General features: G+C 45.3%; 1 protein-coding gene across 1 annotated transcript; it reads right to left on the reverse strand.

The window, feature by feature from the left end:
- Positions 1-538: 538 nt before the first annotated feature.
- CHRNA4 (cholinergic receptor nicotinic alpha 4 subunit) lies at positions 539-18177 on the reverse strand. The gene is made up of 6 exons (XM_015881693.2): positions 17506-18177; positions 16168-16319; positions 13206-13250; positions 13005-13114; positions 6409-7789; positions 539-1138 (listed from the first exon to the last, which is right to left on the reverse strand). The coding sequence occupies exons 1-6, from the start codon at positions 17564-17566 to the stop codon at positions 1013-1015; spliced, it is 1875 nt and encodes a 624-aa protein (XP_015737179.1). The 5' UTR covers positions 17567-18177; the 3' UTR covers positions 539-1012.
- Positions 18178-18507: the final 330 nt, after the last annotated feature.

Genomic DNA, 18507 nt, shown 5'->3' on the forward strand with positions numbered 1-18507 from the left:
GCCTGGGTTCTGAGTCACACAGCCTTGTAAGTCCCACGGGAAGGTTGTGTTTTTAGGCTGGTTTGTGTTTTTTAGCTGTTTGTAAGCCTTTCTGCCTGTAGAAGCAAACAAGGAGCTGTGGCACTGAGTGCTGCTGTGCTGTTCCCAGCTGGCAGCCAGCAGTGGAGATGGAAGCCGTGAATTTCTAAGTGCCAAGCAGAGGGGATGCTGAGCCGGATGGGCTGCAAGCAAGCTGGGAAAAACAAGGCTGCTGAAGCATCAGTGAACAAGGTGGTCTAGTTGTGTGAGTTCAGCACCTGATGCTCATTATGCAACTTTTTCCAGCCCATCACAGAAATGGCAGGCAGGGAGGGAGGGGAGACCGGCTGCTTTGTCTGAGCCTCACTGAGAGATGCTCATCCCCATGACTTCTGAAGGGTCTTGGCCAAAGAAACCCCTGTCGATATGAACACTGCAAACCCTGTGTTTTGATGGGCTAATGATCCCTATTGTTCCAAAAGGGACACAGTTGCCCTGAGCAATTCCTTCAGCCCCTCCATCTGGTACAGACTCATCCAGCACGGGTATCCCAAAGCTGGAACTTTATTTATAAAATGACTCATACAGGGACAAGCAACCCCAGTTCACTTCAGCTGCACAGGGCAAGGTTACACAGGCACACAGAGACCTCTGAAGATGAGCTAAGTTGCTGGTTTGTATACGCAAAGCCTCTGCATGTGCTGTTTTAGGGGGTAAGCTTGTGGCCTTATACTGCTGAGTATACGCCAGTGAGTGGCACCATGCTATGTACAAACTTTAATGAGAACTTTTCCCCTAAAATAGATGGAGGACATGAAAATGGCTTGGCAAAATGATGTGAATTCAGAACGTGTTCCCCAGGATTCTGTGGAACAACTCATGCGCGGACACGCAGTAAATAATTCAAAGGGCCGGCTCCGTTTCTCTGCTCATCTCCTTCCAGGTGAACTAAGATCCACAGGGCAGGATGTGTTTCTTCATTCTGTGGTTGTGCTTAGATCATTCCTGCAAGCCACGGTGGGAGGAAGAGCCCAACAGTCCCCAGCAAACACACGATGATGAACATCCAGAGGAAGATGCGGTCGATGACCATGGCCACGTACTTCCAGTCTTCCTTCACCTGGCAACACAGAGATTACAGGCCAGTTATTAATGCTTAATTGAGATTCAAATGTAAGAGGACTTCTTGTGCTTTATTCTAAATACAGTATTTGAATTCCTTAAGTAGGGAGAAAGGGAAGGGTCTTGCTTATGAACAGTGGTGGAGTATGATGGCAGCTTTTACTCTCATCAACTGCATGGGAGACATCCCCAATGACAAACCCTATTCACAGCTACTCATTCATGATATGTCTGTGGATAATTAAGTGTGTGTGCACACTCACGATTCCAGTTTCAACGAGCAACAGCTGTAACAGGGTGTGTAAATGAGACTGAGATTCAAGTTTAAGAGGGAAAGAAATGGCTTGTTTCTTTGTGCTGGTAAACAGATTTGTTTACAGATTAATGAAGCCAAATGCATTCTGTGAAGGGAATTACAGCTTTGGCTGAGTGAGCAGTGAAAACAAACCAGCAAATAAAAGAAGTGGTTTGCCTCATCCTGCTTTTTCTCCACTTTTGTCTTGCTGTGGGATGATATTCCAGCAATTCCTCTCTAGGGAAGTCTAGTTCTTATTAGTACCATCAGGCAAGACCTGTTATAGATGGCTATTTCATCAACTAAGAAACCACACACACATGAAAACCCCTTTTATTATATTGCTGTTATTAATTTCTTTCCCAGGAAGAGGACCGATCAGATGGTGAAGCTTTATTTGATACGGCTGCACCCATTATAATTCCCCACAATATACTGCTCGATGATGAATAGCCCTGATGTCGCCTTGTGCTTCAGGCTGAAATCTGGCAGGCTGCCCTGATCCTTAGGGAAAACATCTCAGTGGGAGCTTGTTCCTGCCTCTTCTGCGCTCGTGACTGCAGCGAATCAGGAGTGTGGTGCTCAGAAGAGGAGGAGGCAGCAAAGCTGAGAGTGTGCTTTGCTGGGGCTGCTTTCCTGCACCCACCAGTGGGTGCAAACAGAGGTTTCTATTATTCAACAGCCAGGTTAAAAAAATGAAATTAAATAATGGCTTGTGCTGAAGCCACTTACTTTCTTTGAGCAAATGACTGAGCTATCATTGGTGAGTAAAAGAAATAACAACTCTTGAAATGAAACACTATCCTCTCGTACCAAGGATAAAGTTGCTGTGGATAGCCCCCTTCTGCCACACAGGTTTTCTGATCTATTCATCATTTGCTGAGAGCTGGAGTGAGTCTCTGAAGCTTAGAATTCCTGGTGAGAAGGCCACTCAGCAAGCTCAGGATGACTGTATTTAGAGGTTTAGCATCTCATGAAGAGGCAATGTGTAAAGAAAAAACTGAAATTCTCCATCTGATGTCAATCTGGAAAGGTTGGTTGAGATAAATACTTCCCTATTGTGGCAATATAACTTTTTTTTTGAGTCTTCTTTATGCTAGAAGTGAGTGGTAGAGCACCTGAATGCAAGAAACGAATGAGATGAGTTTCTCTTGGAGAAGAAAGGAGGAATGGGAGAAGAGGAACAGCTTGAAAAGTGCAGCTAAAATTTGCTTTAAGACACAATGGTTTATACATAAACAGTGGGCCCATCTTGAAAATGATGGCTGGGAGCACATTGGATGTTTGCAAAATCAATATCCAGCTTTAGAACAAGAGCACAGAAGGGTGAAATTAGAAAATACTGAGAGAGGGAAAAAAGAAGGGGAGGAGGAGGCAGAAAAGCAAATGGTTTGGGGTTTTGTTTTGTTTTGTTTTGTTTTGTGACTTCTCTGTAGCATTTCCTCATGATTGAAACTCTCCAGCCTCTCACGCAGAGCGTGATCCACAGAGACCTCTCTGACAGCATCCATGCAGCTGTCAGCATCTGCTGCCCCAACTCCTGAGCTGCACCCTGATTAGTTTCTAAGAGGCTCACTCAAAACTCTTATTGGGAAAGGATCAGGGGCTGCAACCAGCCGATCACCCCCAAATTCCTGAAAGTTGAGGGGCTCTCTGGCTCTTCCCCAGTCCATCCCAGCAGCAGAATAGGGCATCAGCCCTTGGACTGGGGTGGAGGTGCCTTGGGGACCTCCAGGTGCCATCTGATGCTCAGGAGCCAGAGCCTGTAACACAGATTAGAGGAGTCCCGAGTGGTTTTATTGTACTTTGTTAAAAATAAACCAGTGAGATTATCCCGTGTTCCCTCCCCCTCAGCTATTTTCTCTCTCCCATTTTATTTTTTAAGCTGTCTTCATGGGCTTCTTATTAGAGTAACCCTGATACGCACACAGTCATGAGGACAATGAGGCTTTGCAGACGGTGCTGTCAGTGGCTGGTTATTTTGACTGGTGTGTGACATGTAGCTCATCTTATTTCTCAGCCTGTAATTAATTTCTAATGGCATTCCTATCACATGCTGGGACAATTCAGTCTTGCATTTTCCCCGGTGTCTTCTTGTGCTGTTTTGGTCAAAGACAAGTTTCTGTAGCAAACAACTAACTGCCCTCTTGCATTTCCCATTTTCTCTTTGCCAAAGCACTTAATTAAATGAGCTATTTACTTTTAATTTAGAAACACTGCCCCTGTGGCAATGGTTCTCTAGAAAACAACAAAAAAAGAGGAAGTTTAAAAGAAGCTTTGTTCCCATCCTGCAAAGGTTTGTGGCTCAGGATATACAACCCAAAGGCAGTGAGCTGGGTCCCAAGGGCTGCAGCTGCACAGAGCTGTCTGCTGATGGGTTTGGGAGAGACTTCCATTCCTGGTAGAAATGCCACAATTTAAGATGAAAGCAAATTTATGAGTACTGATTTCTTTTTTTTCTGTGGTAAATTCTCATTTTATGAGATCAGCTCTGTTCCTTAACAGTAATTAACAATACCAGGGAGCCTGGTGCACTGACAGACTCCACTCACTACTGGATGTGCACGTGATGCCTTTGCTCACCATAAAGGGCTGTTTAGAGCCCAAAGAATTCTTCCTTTTCTTCTGCTTTTGATGTTTAGTGCTCTAAATATATATCTCCATGGGATAATTGTTTCATTTCAAGAGGGAAGAGTAGCAGAGAGTGGAAGAAGAAAGTTCACTCTGAATCATAAAATCATGGAATGGCATGGGTTCATCCAGTGATCATCCAGTTTCAACCCCCTGCTATATGCAGGGTTGCCAACCACCAGACCAGGCTTCTCAGAGCCACATCCAGCCTGGTCTTGAATGGCTCCAGGGATGGGGCATCCACAGCCTCCATGGGCAACCTATTCCAGTGTTCTTTCTTGAAGAAAGAAGCAGTGATAGATTAAGAAGAAACAATCCAAGGTATTCATTGACTCAGTTCTTGTTGATATCAACAGGCTTAGCAGGGAGAGCATCAGTTGAAATGAGAAGTATTATTGATGCAATATTTTTTCATTTGCACCACGGGGAAATACGTGAGTTAAAATCAATTGACTTCCATGGGCTTATTCATTATTACTACTAGCTGGAGAGAGCAGAGTTTAATTCCCACAGCCTTAATGTGATGGTGAAATGTTTCAGCCCAGGAAAAAGAACTGAGCTGTCAGCTAATAAAGGTGGGGGTTCACAGCCTTCTTTGCCACGGATTTGTTCTGCGACCTTGTGCAGGTCAACTCATCTCTATGCTTTGGCTGTCACTCCTCAAAATGAGGAATAAACAGCTGCTTCCTCAAAGGGATGTTGTGAAGTGAAATACATTAAAGAACAGAGGCCTCTAAAACTGTGGTACCAAAGAGCACATAAATGGACAGTAGCACTTAATCCTTTGTTGCTGCTGCTAAGTGCTCTGTGCTATGAAAAATGCAAATAGAAAGACACTCTTCAAGCCCAGGAAGTCTTGCCTAAAAGCACTGTGACTTCCTTTGACTGTAAATCTGGTGACAATCGAACTGTAAGAACTGTCAGAAAGGTATCTTTGCTGACTGGTACCTCTAAGAAAAACTAGATCCCGTTTTCTTTAGCAACAAGCTTGTGTCTGTGACCATAATTAGCTGGCGTACTGTAATCATAGTATTGTAAAGGAAAAGCTATGAGATGATATAAAAGGATGTGGCATTTGTATGTGCATCACCATCTCCATTAAAAAAAAACACCTTTCAGCCTCTACTTTCCCTCTCTGCTTGCAGCCATATTTACCCCTTCAGAGTAAGCACAAAGTCTGTCTGTCCACCCACCTTCCTGCAGACTGAGCCAAGTGGTTCTTCACTGGAAGTCCACTAATGAGGAATGGCGTCACACATGGCTAAACATACCCTGCAGCATCCCCACGCTACGGCACACTTCCCACAGCCACAGCCTATTTCAGGAATCTGCCTTGCCAGGCTCAGTAACCAGTCAGTGCTGAAAAGAAACCATCCATTTCAGACAGAAATCCCTGTCTGATAGAGGCTTCGCTATAAAGAATTCTGCTGCATTCCCACAAAGATGACTGCTTTTCTTTCACAGTCTTAGCCCAGGAAGGGTCAAGATACTTCCTGGTAGGATTCTGTTTCTGCGCTATATCTCATTATAAAACAGTTTTTGGCTCTTATCTGCAGAAAACTGAAAGCACAATTCAGAGCTGCGATGTGATCCCTTGTGCAAAGAACAGTGCTGTGAACTGCTGAACTACCAAAGCAAGGATGTTAGGGCAATGCTGGGGCATCCAACGTCAAAGTGCACTTGCTGATACTGTTCTCAGGAATGGGACAACAAGAAGTCATGCTGGCTCCTTCTCTGGCTGTTTCCTATAGCAGGCAAAGAGAGAATCACTCCTGCAAGGTGCCCTCTAGCCTCAATTAAAATCACATCCTTCGCTGCAATTAAAGGTGTTTTGAAATGGTTCAGGTTTGAAATACCAAAGGAATTCTCTTTTTTTCTAGCCATAATTTGATCCCCTAAGAAGCAAAATAAATTAAATATCCTTCTACCAACCCCAAAATTTGAAAAGAGTTGAGGGGAAGATGACTCATCTCTTCTACAGCTGGTCAAACTTGCTGAACAACTCTACTTTTCTGCTGTAGAACCCTATTGTTGGAGAGCAGCACTGAATATGACCTGGTTGTGTCAGACCCCTGGCTTGGCAAGACCCCAGAGACACGCTCTCTATCTTCATCCAGGGTACGTGGCATTGTGGGCATAGTGGGGATGGGTTGATGGTTGGATCAGATGATCAAAGTGAGCTTTTCCAACCTTAATGATTCTATAATTCTATGATTCTACCCATAGTGCCAGCGTGTCCAGGACCCATGATGATGAGTACACTCTGACAGCTCTAACGTTTGGTGAGGTTTCCTTCAGATTATTTTCAGCTTACCCAAAAAAGGCCAAGTTAACACACTTACTGAGAAATCTGCATCTTCTGCTCGCAGGTGGTCTGCAATGTAGTGGACCCCTTCCACTGCCAGCTTCAGGGCTGGGGACATCAGCACGAGGTGTTCTCCTTTGTTGCAGTGGCTCTTGCTTCCTTGAGTTGGTGTGCCAGCTGCCTCTCCCTTTCTGCACTTACACTTGCATTGGTGGGGCTTGTACTGGGGCTGCTCTTCATTGAGGTGGCAGCGCTGCGACGCTGGAGAGGCACTGGAGTGGCCATTGGTCTGGGAAGAGTCCTCCTGCAGGTAACAGTACTGGATGCTTCGGGACCTACAGCGGATGTTCCCTTCCTCTGTCTTATTGGGGCTGTACATCTGCTGAACACTGAGCGATCTGCCTTTTGAGATGGATGTGTTCTGGGTGTCACTCAGGGGATGGCAGGAGGATTGTGGAGAGGAGCACGTCACCTGTGGGGGCTCAGGGTGCAGCATCGAGTACTGTCCAGAAGGGGATTTGCACATGGGCTGGGGCTTGGTTGGTTCCTCAAGGTGGGCACAGAAGGAAGATGTGGGTGAAGGCTCATTACTCTGGGGACTGGGGGAAGATGAGGTAGTGAAGTTGGGCTCCATGTCGGTCTCGGACCAAAGCCTTGGTGAGTTGGTTATTTTGTGCATAGATTCGATCAGCTTCTTGCAATTGTCTTTCACTGTGGAGGGCCGCTTCATGAAGAGGAGACGTGGGACTATGTCAAGGAAGACCCTCCTCACCCAGTCAGGCATCGTGTGGGTACGTGGGGAACGGTGGTGCACGTTGAGCACAAAGACAGTGATGATGATAGACAAGGTGACAAATATCATGGTGAAGAGCAGATACTCTCCTATCAGGGGGATGACCAGGGAGGTAGAAGGGATGATCTCTGTGATGAGCAGCAGGAACACCGTGAGGGACAGCAGCACTGAGATGCACAGTGTGATCTTCTCTCCGCAATCGGAGGGCAGGTAGAAGACCAGGACGGTCAAGCAGGAGATAAGAAGGCAGGGAATGATCAAATTGATTGTGTAGAACAGTGGCAGCCTCCGGATGATGAAGGAGTAAGTTATATCAGGGTAGATCTCTGTGCAGCATTCATATTTCTTGCTGTTGTAATTACCCACAGCATTAATGATGACCCACTCCCCGCTTTCCCAGTAGTCCAGTTGGTCCACATGGCTATGCATGCTCACCAAGTCTATCTTAGCTTTGTCATATGTCCAAGATCCAAATTTCATTTTACAGTTTTGCTGATCAAAGGGGAAGAAGGTAACATCGATGCTGCAGGAGCTTTTATAGATGGCAGGTGGCATCCATTTAATTCTCCCATCATAGAAGAGGTGGGCTTTGGTCAGGTGGGTGACAGCAAAGTCACCATCAGCACTAGGGAGAAAGAGAAGATAAAAGAGACTGAATTTCTTTGAAACTTCTCTAATCTACTAAAGAAATAGGATATTTACTGCTTGGCTTCCAAAGATGCACTCAGAGCACCTTGGAGATGCAAGACATACACCACACACCATTGCTGGATCCATGCACCCTACCTAGATTTTGAACTCTACTAGCTTATGCAAGCACTGGATTTGAATACAAATGTCAGATCCTGATGTATATAAGCCATACCCTGGAGCTAAATGCACGCAAATTCCCCTTGAAGAGGAAAATGCCCTGGAAAGGGTTGATTTTCCTCTTCTTTAGAGGGTAGAAATAATCAGCCATTGTAGCTGTGAGTTCTGTAGAGTTGTGACAGCCACTGTAAGTGAACAGTGTTGGGTAATCAGTCAGTTTCTTACACAAAAAACAGTTAGAAAATCCTATTAATAAGAATAACAACAGCTAGAATCTTGATTTCCCAGTATGGGAATTATTTACAGTGTCTTTTTACAGGGATTCTCCACTGGGAGATGTGTGCTGACATCAGATACTTGAGTAACAACCCAGGATTTTCAATCAGAAAGCCTCATAAAGCCAGGCTGTTTGGAAAGTCACAGCCTGGACACCCAGTAATTATTCTGTGGTGCTGAACTGAGCTTTTTAATGAAATTCTTGCTTCAATAATGAAAAGTCTTTACTCTTTGTGCCAAGTTTTGGAAAAGCTGAAGTTTTTTTTTCTAAGACAAGAAAGCTAAAAATACATACAAACCCAGACTGCTCTCCCCAAGGGATTAAGGCAAAAACAGCCATACCTTTCTCTCTAACACAGATGAATAAGAGCATTATCACTGTACCATGCATTTCCTTTCTTGACTTTTCTTTTTCATGTCTAATTTACACTCGTGAACTTCTTTCTCTGGATGAACACCATCTAGTTTTCTCCTGGGTTTTGTCTACCCTGTAAAGCCAGATTGAGACACAAAACATGCGCAGCAAGTGATGCTCCAGCACTTGCTCTTCCTGGTGTTTTTCTTTCTAAATCTCAATAGGAATTTGGAATCCAATTCTGTATTTAATGAGACCTTGGAGGTCTGATTAAATCATTCATTAATGGAACAATATTGGACTGGTATTACAGCAAAGAGATAATGAACATCCACTGGTGTTTCCTTTCCCAGGTAGAATGATGTATAAGTGGCTGGGAAAACACCACAGCTATACGGTTTTGCTATTTAACACTGCTGCTAAAGGGCAGGAAACTCGCTAAAAATGCACTAAGGGACAACAGTTGCTGCATGCCTTGTATATCAATTATTTCAGTAACTGATGTGCTTCTATGATTAGAAAGACATTTGAATTGCGTGCCCAACAAACCCAGCCTCAGCCCTGGTCCTCTCCAGCTCACACACTTACAGATAGCTGCAGCTTTATCTTCCAAGGCAGATGTTGATGCAGTGCCACGGCAGGCATGAATCCAAAGGCAGAGTTGTTCCTTGCAGCTGGGGGTTGGCTAACAACTCTGAGGAGTCTTAAAACATCCTGGCATCTTCCTGCTTTTCCCATAACAACCTAACAAGGCTATTAAGTAATTGCTGGCTTCGGATGGGTTTTACAGCACATGTTTGAGCTTCTCACTGCAGTTCAGCATAGAGATATTTGAGAAAATTTTAAGCAGGCTAAATTAACCTCGATACTGTGCACAGATGGAATCCAAGCCGGTTATGCTGTGCAGAGATAGTGTTAGATGGTCTATTGCCTTAGACCATTGTGCATACATATATATTTATTTGCCTATTTTCCCAGGCTGCCCACCCACACTGGACCCTCAAGCATATGCTCACTGGCTTGGAAACCACGCTCGCTGGCATGCTGCCAATGCAGGGTGGAGCTTGAGAAAGGCTTTCATTCGGGGTGAGGTTTTCATTCTGCTCATCTTGACATGAGAAAAGAAGCAAAAAAGATCACCAGGCTGTTGACAGTCTTCAAAAAAGCCTTGCTCCCGTCTTCTCCAAGGTGTCAAGCTGAAAAGACTGTCTGTAAATGAAGTCTGCAGTTACAAGATTGGGGAAACCTTTTCTCACGGGAAGCTTTGCTACAGGAGAATCCCTTCTTGGTCAAGCTGTGCCAACATTCACTATGTAACGTGAAGGATGCCTTAGGCAGGCAGGTGGGAAATCGACAGGGAAAATCAGCAGTCAGTGGTAGCACAATTTCATCTCATTGAGTCTCGACCACCGTGTTGTGACAGATGCATTGAAAATCCATTTGGAAGCAGGAGTGAGTGAAAGGTAAATATCACAACAAGGACTTGAGAATTAAGATAGACAGGCTCTCCTGGTTGCTCCAACCTGACAGCTCTAAAAAATCTGTCAGTGATAAAGTGCCAGAGCTTTTATATTTTCACGTCAAACACAACTGTGCACACTAATAAAGACAGAAGACAGTTTCTCATTCCTTTTCTGATGGAAATAGTGCTACTGAATTCTGCAGCCTTGGACTCCTCAGTTCTAGAATGCAGGTAGTTCTAAAACCTTCTACGCTCCTAAGGGTCCAAGGGTGGCATTGTTTTGCTGGCAGCCATCAACCATGTCTCATTAAAAACCTCTGCTGTTGGTTCCTTTTTTTCCCGTTTCTGTTTTGCCTGCAGTTGGAGATGGATCATCTCACACAATTGAGTGTTTTCAGAATGCATGTAAATGAGGCGCACGCTTATTTTAATTTCTGATGATACAATTTAAATCCAAACAGAGCTTTAAAAGCTTGAAAATTAGCTATACACACGTATGGGTGTAGTTAGAATGCCCTCATTTAAAGCATTTGTCACCCAGCAACAGGAAACAAGGCAAAAATGGGGATTCAGGACCCCATTAAACAACTCACCCTGTGCCCTTTTGGTAGATATTAAAGAGATGCTTCTGTATTGTTCAGACTAAAGCACTCTCCACGGGCAAATCAAGTCATCTTTTGTTCAGTAATTACTTTGTATTACTGAAATGATCACCAGGAATTCATAGGTTGAAAAGGACCCCTGGAAATGATCTACTGCAAATTCCCTGCTCAAAGCAATCAGCTACAAGAGGGCGGTCAGGACTTTGTCCTGTTGAGTTTGGAGTATCTCCAGGTTACTGGCAACTGGGGTATAAAACATTTGTGTCGATATAGAGTTTGGGTGTTGATTTCAGGTCCCATCCCAGCATTTGCTTGAATCAAAAAGGCATCAAAAGAGATAATTCCTCTCTAAAAATATACTGAATTCCCAGAAGAATCACGTAAGCTTAAGTGTGAAGCAGCAACTGCAACTTAGAACTACATCCTGGCTCAAAATGGCAAGATCTGAGTATGCACACAAAGGAAGAAAAATATCAAGCATGTTTCTAACATTTCTCAAGTTAAACTAAGGCATCTTTTGGCATTTCTCTTCCAAAGAGGTTTGGAATGACTCAGAAAACCAGCGTTAATTCACTGGTTGCAAACATCATTGTACAGTTCAAAAGAACAAGCAACTGCAGTACAGTTCAAAGAACTCTCTGCTTCCTCAAGACTTTCAAAAGCTGCCTGCCACATGAACTTCTAATCCAGTCCAGCAGTCCTTTGTGTCCAAATTATCACTGGGTGAATCTCCTTAAGATACGTCCCCCTCCTAATTACTGGAACTGTATTATTTGAATTTTCCTAAGGCATGATCCTGTCCTTTATTCAGTTTTTGTTATTATGGAGGATAAGGCAGGGATTTCCTTATGGAAGAGCCAACTCCAGAAAGCACTGACAAAAAGTGTAAGTAAATTATGAAGTCAGAATGTTTCCAATAGCCTTTCCTTATACTCAGCAGGGATAAGAAATGCTGCAATGCTATCTCAAACATCTAGACGAAACGTGAGCTTTGCTGGATAACTTTCATGTTCCCTGTCCAACCATTAAGCTCAAGGTTCTTGCATTCCTCTTTAGCAATTGGACCTGGCTGCAAATTTGCTGTTCCAGACTCCTGTGGAGTTTCAGTGATGGGCTGGATCCAAATCACACAACACAGTGGAAGAGCAGGGAAAACATCAAAATGCAGCGCTTATTCCTTGATAAGACTGACAAATTTTCACTTAAAATAGGCACAAGAACACTAAAATTCGCATAAAGTCCATTCATGAAAGGGAATCTAAGTCAATGCAGAGAATTAGATAATTTGCTTACTAAGGATTTGGCGGCATCTGAAGAGCCTTTAGAGCCTTGGATACAGAACAGCTGGCTTTCTTAAGAGAAGAGAAGCTTTGACAGTCCCCTATTAGCTCATATTCCTCTGTTATACACGTGTTTTGTTCTGTCTAAGAAACCATTTACAGAGTCTTAGAATTTACTTCATTGAGCCTGAAAACCCAACAGCACATTCATTTCCCTGTAGGATATTAATTTGTTTTTAGATTCCTTATGAACACTGACAACTACATACATTCCTGAGGCCAAACCGTCCAAGTTTGCTCATTTAATCTGGGCCTCTAGAGTGGATAAATGGAAGTTTTGGACAACAATGTGCTTAGATATGAGTCCTTAATGATGTAAACTTGAAATCAGTTTAAGTGTTACCATTTCTATACATTCCTCAGGATGGAAACAAGAAAACCAAACCCTGTATAATCTGAAACATCACTGCCAGAGTAGTGCAACTAAGACAGTGACTGCAGCTACAGATAGACAAGAGCAGCTAGGACAGACAGCAGCCTACACAAGACATGTTGGACACTATATGAAAGAGCACGAGAAAGTATAGCAATAAAGAGAGAGAATTAAGGGAAAGCCACTGCTGACTGGCTAATGGTTGGCGCCCACAGCCATGTTTAATTCATGGATAAAGTAACCAATAAAAAATGCATGATGGACTCATGATAACCATCAGGAGAACACATGATTATAAACAGTAAGTACTGGTGAAGGGAGAGCTCTAGGGTTTGGTGGCTGGGTCAGACCTCACTGAGCCAAGCACTAAGGAAGGAAAAGCTCAAAGCATTGCAAGCCCAGAAGAGGACAGGAACCTCTGTGATGAGTGTTAGTCGTGTCATTTAATGCATGTCTGGGACAGATACTGTGAGAATGTAGGACAGATATTACAAGAATCTACACAGACCTCAAGGAAAGAGAACAAAATAAGGAAGGACAATTGCAAGAAGCTCCTTGATGCTGCAGGAAAGGAAAGTTGGCAAGGACACATTTGCTTTCTGGACTCAGTGCTCACACTCACTTGTTGTAGAGGACAATGTCCGGCCTCCAGATGAGCTCCGAAGGGATTCGGATGGATGTGACATTTTCATACTCCTGGGGGTCCCAGCGCAGCTTGTAGTCATGCCACTCCTGCCAAGAAGTAGGTGGTTACAGAACTGGGAGAGTTCAGATTGCAAAACTGAAATGCAACAGGGAAAAGCACAGCTTTTGGTGCACCCACCTGCTTCAGCCACACATTCGTGGTCATCATTTGGTTCTTCTCATCCTGAAACATAAGATCAGTTGTTGGTTATAAGAGCAGACAAAGTGGCCAAAGGATTAAACTAAATTAAACATAACTTCATTGTACCTTATTTCTGTAATTGCAAACCAATTCTGCAACAAATAAAAGTTTAATCTTGGAAATAAAAAGCAGATGTTCCCTTCATTCAGCATGGGACAGGGCACAGCTGTCTGATACCACACAACAGCTGAGACTGCACTGAAGCAATCCTGCCAGCAGACTGGCTTGAATTTACTGGGATTTTCCTGGGTTCAGCCTCAGATGATGGGGACGGGTGGAAGGAAGCACTCCTCAGCTCAGAGGGAAGGGACTGTTGGATGTATATGCTCAGTCACATGTGTGCACTGCTTGCAATGCTCAGCTCTGCAGCAAATAGCATTTAGTATTTTCATGCAACGTTATCAGTGAGCACAGCTCTGGAAACATGAAGCTCAGCGGTATTTCCCTTTCTATAAAATATATGAACTTTAAGCATCATGGAGTGACTTACTCAGACAAAACCAAGCTACTCTACTGACATATAACCTTTAGGTGGTCTAGTGTATACCCATGATGTTGACTGGCACCTACCCCTAATTCGAAATAGCATGAGACAGCAGAACTACACATATACATTCAAATAGTGCTGAATTAATAGCATAGTAGTATTACTATTCTCCACTTGCCTGGCATTCAAGTTACCAGCCCCGTGTAAATCACCAGCATGAATTAAAGGGAGCTCAGAGCTTATCGGCGTGTTTGTTACTTTTCTCTCCCTTTGGTCTGGCATCAAACCTCGCTTGGATGACAGGGCTCATTTGGAAACAAACTGCTCATCATTAACTTTGCACTTGTGCCAGTTCAGGATTAATTCTGAGCGTTAAAAGCCAGAAGGATTCACATGATTGGGCCTCCCCACTCTCTGTGGCCATGGCATCAAATGTAGCACCTGAGCAGAGAGACCTTCATCCAGGAGATGGGCATCAGCAGCACGTGGAGGAAGGAAGAACACAAAGAGCACTCAAATGAGTGACAAAGGAAAGACAAAATCCATCTGTTTCCTTGGATGCAGGTGAGACATTAGGATTGCCACCAGTGGGGCAATGGACTGGACCACTCTGCTTCTTTGCAAGTCAGGTATCCAAAGGTCTCTACCACACCCCTTGCACTGCAGACTCATGGGTGCCACCAGATCCTGAACATCTTCCTATGGAAATTCCTGCCTACTTTCTCCCTCCAGGCTATACTTGAGGGCTCTGCTGTCCTCCTGGTCCAAGCAAAGGATGGCTCTTACCCACCAGGTTCCTTGTGGTGGCAATGTGATGCTGCCTTCCTGGCTCACTTCTTCCATACAGAGCACAGCAGGGGTAGCTGCAGCTACAGTGCAGCTGCTCTGCCTGGTCTCTTTTCTCAAGGTGAACGCAGCATGCAGCACCATGTAAAGACATGGGTTTGGACTCCAAGGATGGCTCTCAGTGTCTGTTCCCTGACATTTGCCTGATCTCATGCCCTTCTAGACACTGAAACACCCGGGTGAGCTGAGGACACATGGTGATGTCAAGTTCCCCATTGATTTTTATTTCCCTCTCAGCTTTTGTCAGTGGGAGCCAGGATTTGAATACAGCTCTGATTTCTCTTTCAGACTTCTTGTTGGGAGCTGAACAACAGTCACACAAGAGTCTGCACAAGGAATGCTGCTGCTGGGGAGAAGCGGTCAAAGTACTGCAGTGGTAGCAGAGATTACACCTACATCCCCTGACCCCAGTAGTGTGGAATGGGATGAGATCCCTCCTCTTGCCTCCCCCCTGCACAGAGAGGCCAGTCAATTGCACTTCTGACTACTAACATGACTTTAAAAAAGACTTATTCTTCTTCAGGAACCCAGGAAGAGCTCTACAAGGCAAGTGTATCGATCCCACCCCTCTGTGGTTCTTCAGTTGCATAATGGAAATCTCTACCATGCCTCCACAGTCACTAATGTCTCATCTTTACTCTTATCAATTATTCAGATGAGAACTGAACAACTTCATCATGAGCAACTGCAAACAGCTCTGGATTGCTCAGGCTGACATAAAGAGAGAGGAAGAATGGAGGATTGCTGCCCTGCTGCAGAGCTGATATCTCGTGCAACCCTCCTGTAACTGGTGTCTTCCACTTCCTCTTCCTGCCCCACCTTGGCTTCATTTCCCTTGCATCTAAGGTCTAAAGCTCTACAATCCAATTTTATCACCTTTACCTCAAAATATAAGTGCAAGTGGACTGAAAGAAGCACATAGGAGCAAGGCGTGCACAAGCTAGAGTGTGTGTGTGTATCCCATCACCCCGTGGGGATCATCTGTGTTTGTGATGGTAGGAAACACACTGCAAGAAGATAAGCCTTTAAAAACCAATTCAATGCATACCAGCTCAGAGTGCAAATCACTCTGTTCCATACAGGCAGTTTGAACAAGTAACTTCTATCTGAGCAAACATGCAGGAATCATTTTCTCATTACTATCTATCTGCACAGTTACCACTCCTCATGACTTTCATTTTTAGGGAGCTCCTTAGACCAACCATCTCCCAGAGATGTACAAACCTCCGGTCCAATCAGCCCATGCAAATTAGTGCTAACAATTATACATCAGTTGCTTGTTTTTCCCTTAGCCAGGATCCTTTGGCACTCAAACCAGTTGTTCCACTGCTCTGCTGTGATTAGTCCCATTGGCTTTTGGTAAGGAATTTGGGATTCTGGCTATAGCCAGTGAAGAATAAAGGACATGGTTTGGTGACCAGCTACTCATACAGCAGAACTGTGTGGTGACTCCTACTGAGATCAAAGGCTTCCCACCCTTACCCTGAATCAGCCTGCAAACGCCCCCACTCACCACAAGCATCCTCCCCCCAAACTAGTTAACCTTCATGGGCAGGGTGAACTTACAACATCAATGAGCTGGGCTATGGACAAGCCGAAGCGGACCAGGACCACATCCGAAATATTGGCGACGGGACGGGACCACTTGTTATAACCGGAGAAGAGTTTCTTCAAGAGACGCTCCTCCGCATGGGCTCGCGTTTCCACGTGGCCGAAAGCTGTGGGCAGGGTAAGGTGAATTCGCTTTGCTGTGCACTGCAACCCTGAGCCATAGGGGGGAGCAAAATCCCTCCTGGGGGGACCCCTGGGATGATCCCGGGCATGGACGAAGCAGGGCAATGCCACCGTGGTGACGTTCCTCCCTACTACCCCAAGCACTGATTGCTGCGTATTTCTTGCTCAGTTCTTATGTATAGAAAGTAGGTTTTCTACTTAAGAACAGGATCGGTCTGCAGAAACTGAGGGCACCACTAAAACCATTTGAAATACACTGCACGGGCCATTTTCGCCCGAATCTTTTAGTCTTTGTGGCAAGCTTCTAGCATAGTAGTCTGCGGACAGGATAGGGGGATGGTAGGCAAAAAGAAAAGCAGCATCTTTAATCCAAAACCTGCAGGAGGGTAGGGGTGGTGAGTTGGATTCACACAGGAAAACTGGCATCTAATGCATCAGTTAAAAACAAAAAGACGCAAAACAGACAAATTCAGCTCTCCAAACTAAGCTTCACAGCAGCCCCTCCTCAAAAACGACGGCAGAAGGAAGAGAAAGGGAGAGAGCTCAGACTGGGTAATACGAGTGAGGCTTCTCTCAACGACTTCAGAAGTTGGATGCTGCAAAGAGCAGCCCCGACTCTGCACGTTCGCCGACGGTGCTGTCAGCGGTGCCAGTTGGTTTAATTAAAAATGAAATCCTCAGTTCACTGGAGACTGCCGGGGGGCTACATCCCATCCTCCAACATGGGAAGAGGCAGCGGGGGGCTCTCCCCGCGTCCCCTGTGGAATATGGCTCCTACTTAGCAGCAGCCTGTCCTGGATTATACAAAGGGAAGCATTAGCAGAGCTCTGCCTGCGCTCTCCCCAACCACAGCCATCGCCCGGAGACACATCAACACACTTCACCCAGGGAGAAAAACCCAGCGAGAGGCTGAGCTCTGTGTGTGTTCTCCCCCCACGTCCCCTTCCCTGCTGTGCTTTAACCCTTTCCCCAACTGTTCGGGCAAGGAGAAGAAAACAGAAGCAACAGAAGCACTACGAGATTTATTTAGTGGATCTGTAACAACGGGGCAGGGGAGACGTGTGGGAGTGGGGGAAATTCCTTGCAAAATGGGATTGGTGTTCGCAGAATGGCTAAGGGAGAAAAGAGAGAAAGAGCAGAGCAGGGGGAGAAGAGCCTTCTCAAACTTACCTGGGAAGATGCTGGCACACAGCAGGAGGAGGAGGTTTCCCTTAGACACGAGAAATCCCATTGTGGAGCAGAGCTCGGGCTCTAACACGCAGCGTCTCCCGTCGGGGCAACTTTTCCTCTCCGTGCCTCCGAATCCTCCGGCTTCATTCCCCTCAGCTCCTTTCTCTCCCTCTTTTCAGGAGGGCATAACAACTGATTTATATTCTTCCCATTCTTTGCCTGCTTCCCAGCTCTCCCCACTAGGAAGATGCTCTTTCCCCAGGATACGGATGGACACTTGTGCCCGCTCACAAGAGACACAGGAGGGTTGCAGAGCGCTCCCGTTAGGACGCACACAACACCCAGCCTTCCTCCCTGCCCTGCTCGCTCCTCGCTCTGCTCCGAGGCTCTTTGACTGCTCGGTTTGTTCACTGCTGCTGCCGCCCTTCCCCCAGCCCTTTGGGCAGCCTTCGGTGATGTTTTTTGCTGCTGGTAGACCACCGATGCCGAGGAGCAGCTCTTGGTGAAGCAGAGAGAGAGCACGGCGCATTTGGGTACTTGGTGTAGTCAGACCTGCCCACCTCTAGCTGGAGAGGAGGAGGGAATCAGAGCTCTGCCAGCAAACAGGATGCAGGCGAGGAAAACTTTGAGCGATAAAAGAGGAGGTCCAGAACCTGGCTGCATGCACCCATAAATGGTGGGGCTGTCTGGGATCTTTACATAGCACCTGAACCCTGAATAATTTTTAATTAACATTAGCTGTTCGTTTCACCTTTTCCGAGTGCTTTTCAAGATTGCTCCTGTACGCTAACGAGGTAATTAGCCTGATAGGTATTTCTGGTCCAGACATACAGCTGCTGTCAAAGGTTATTGAGGCTAATGAGCCTGCCCATGAGAACAGGGCTCAGCTGTGCTTGGTTCTTCACAAACGCATGGCAAAAACACAAGTGTTAGGCTGCTGAGAGGCAAATGCAAATCAAAGGTGAGGTAGGAGCTTACCTGAATTTATCTATATCTGTGAAT

This window comes from Coturnix japonica, chromosome 20 (genome assembly GCF_001577835.2).
Source record: "Coturnix japonica isolate 7356 chromosome 20, Coturnix japonica 2.1, whole genome shotgun sequence".
Lineage (NCBI taxonomy): Eukaryota > Metazoa > Chordata > Aves > Galliformes > Phasianidae > Coturnix > Coturnix japonica.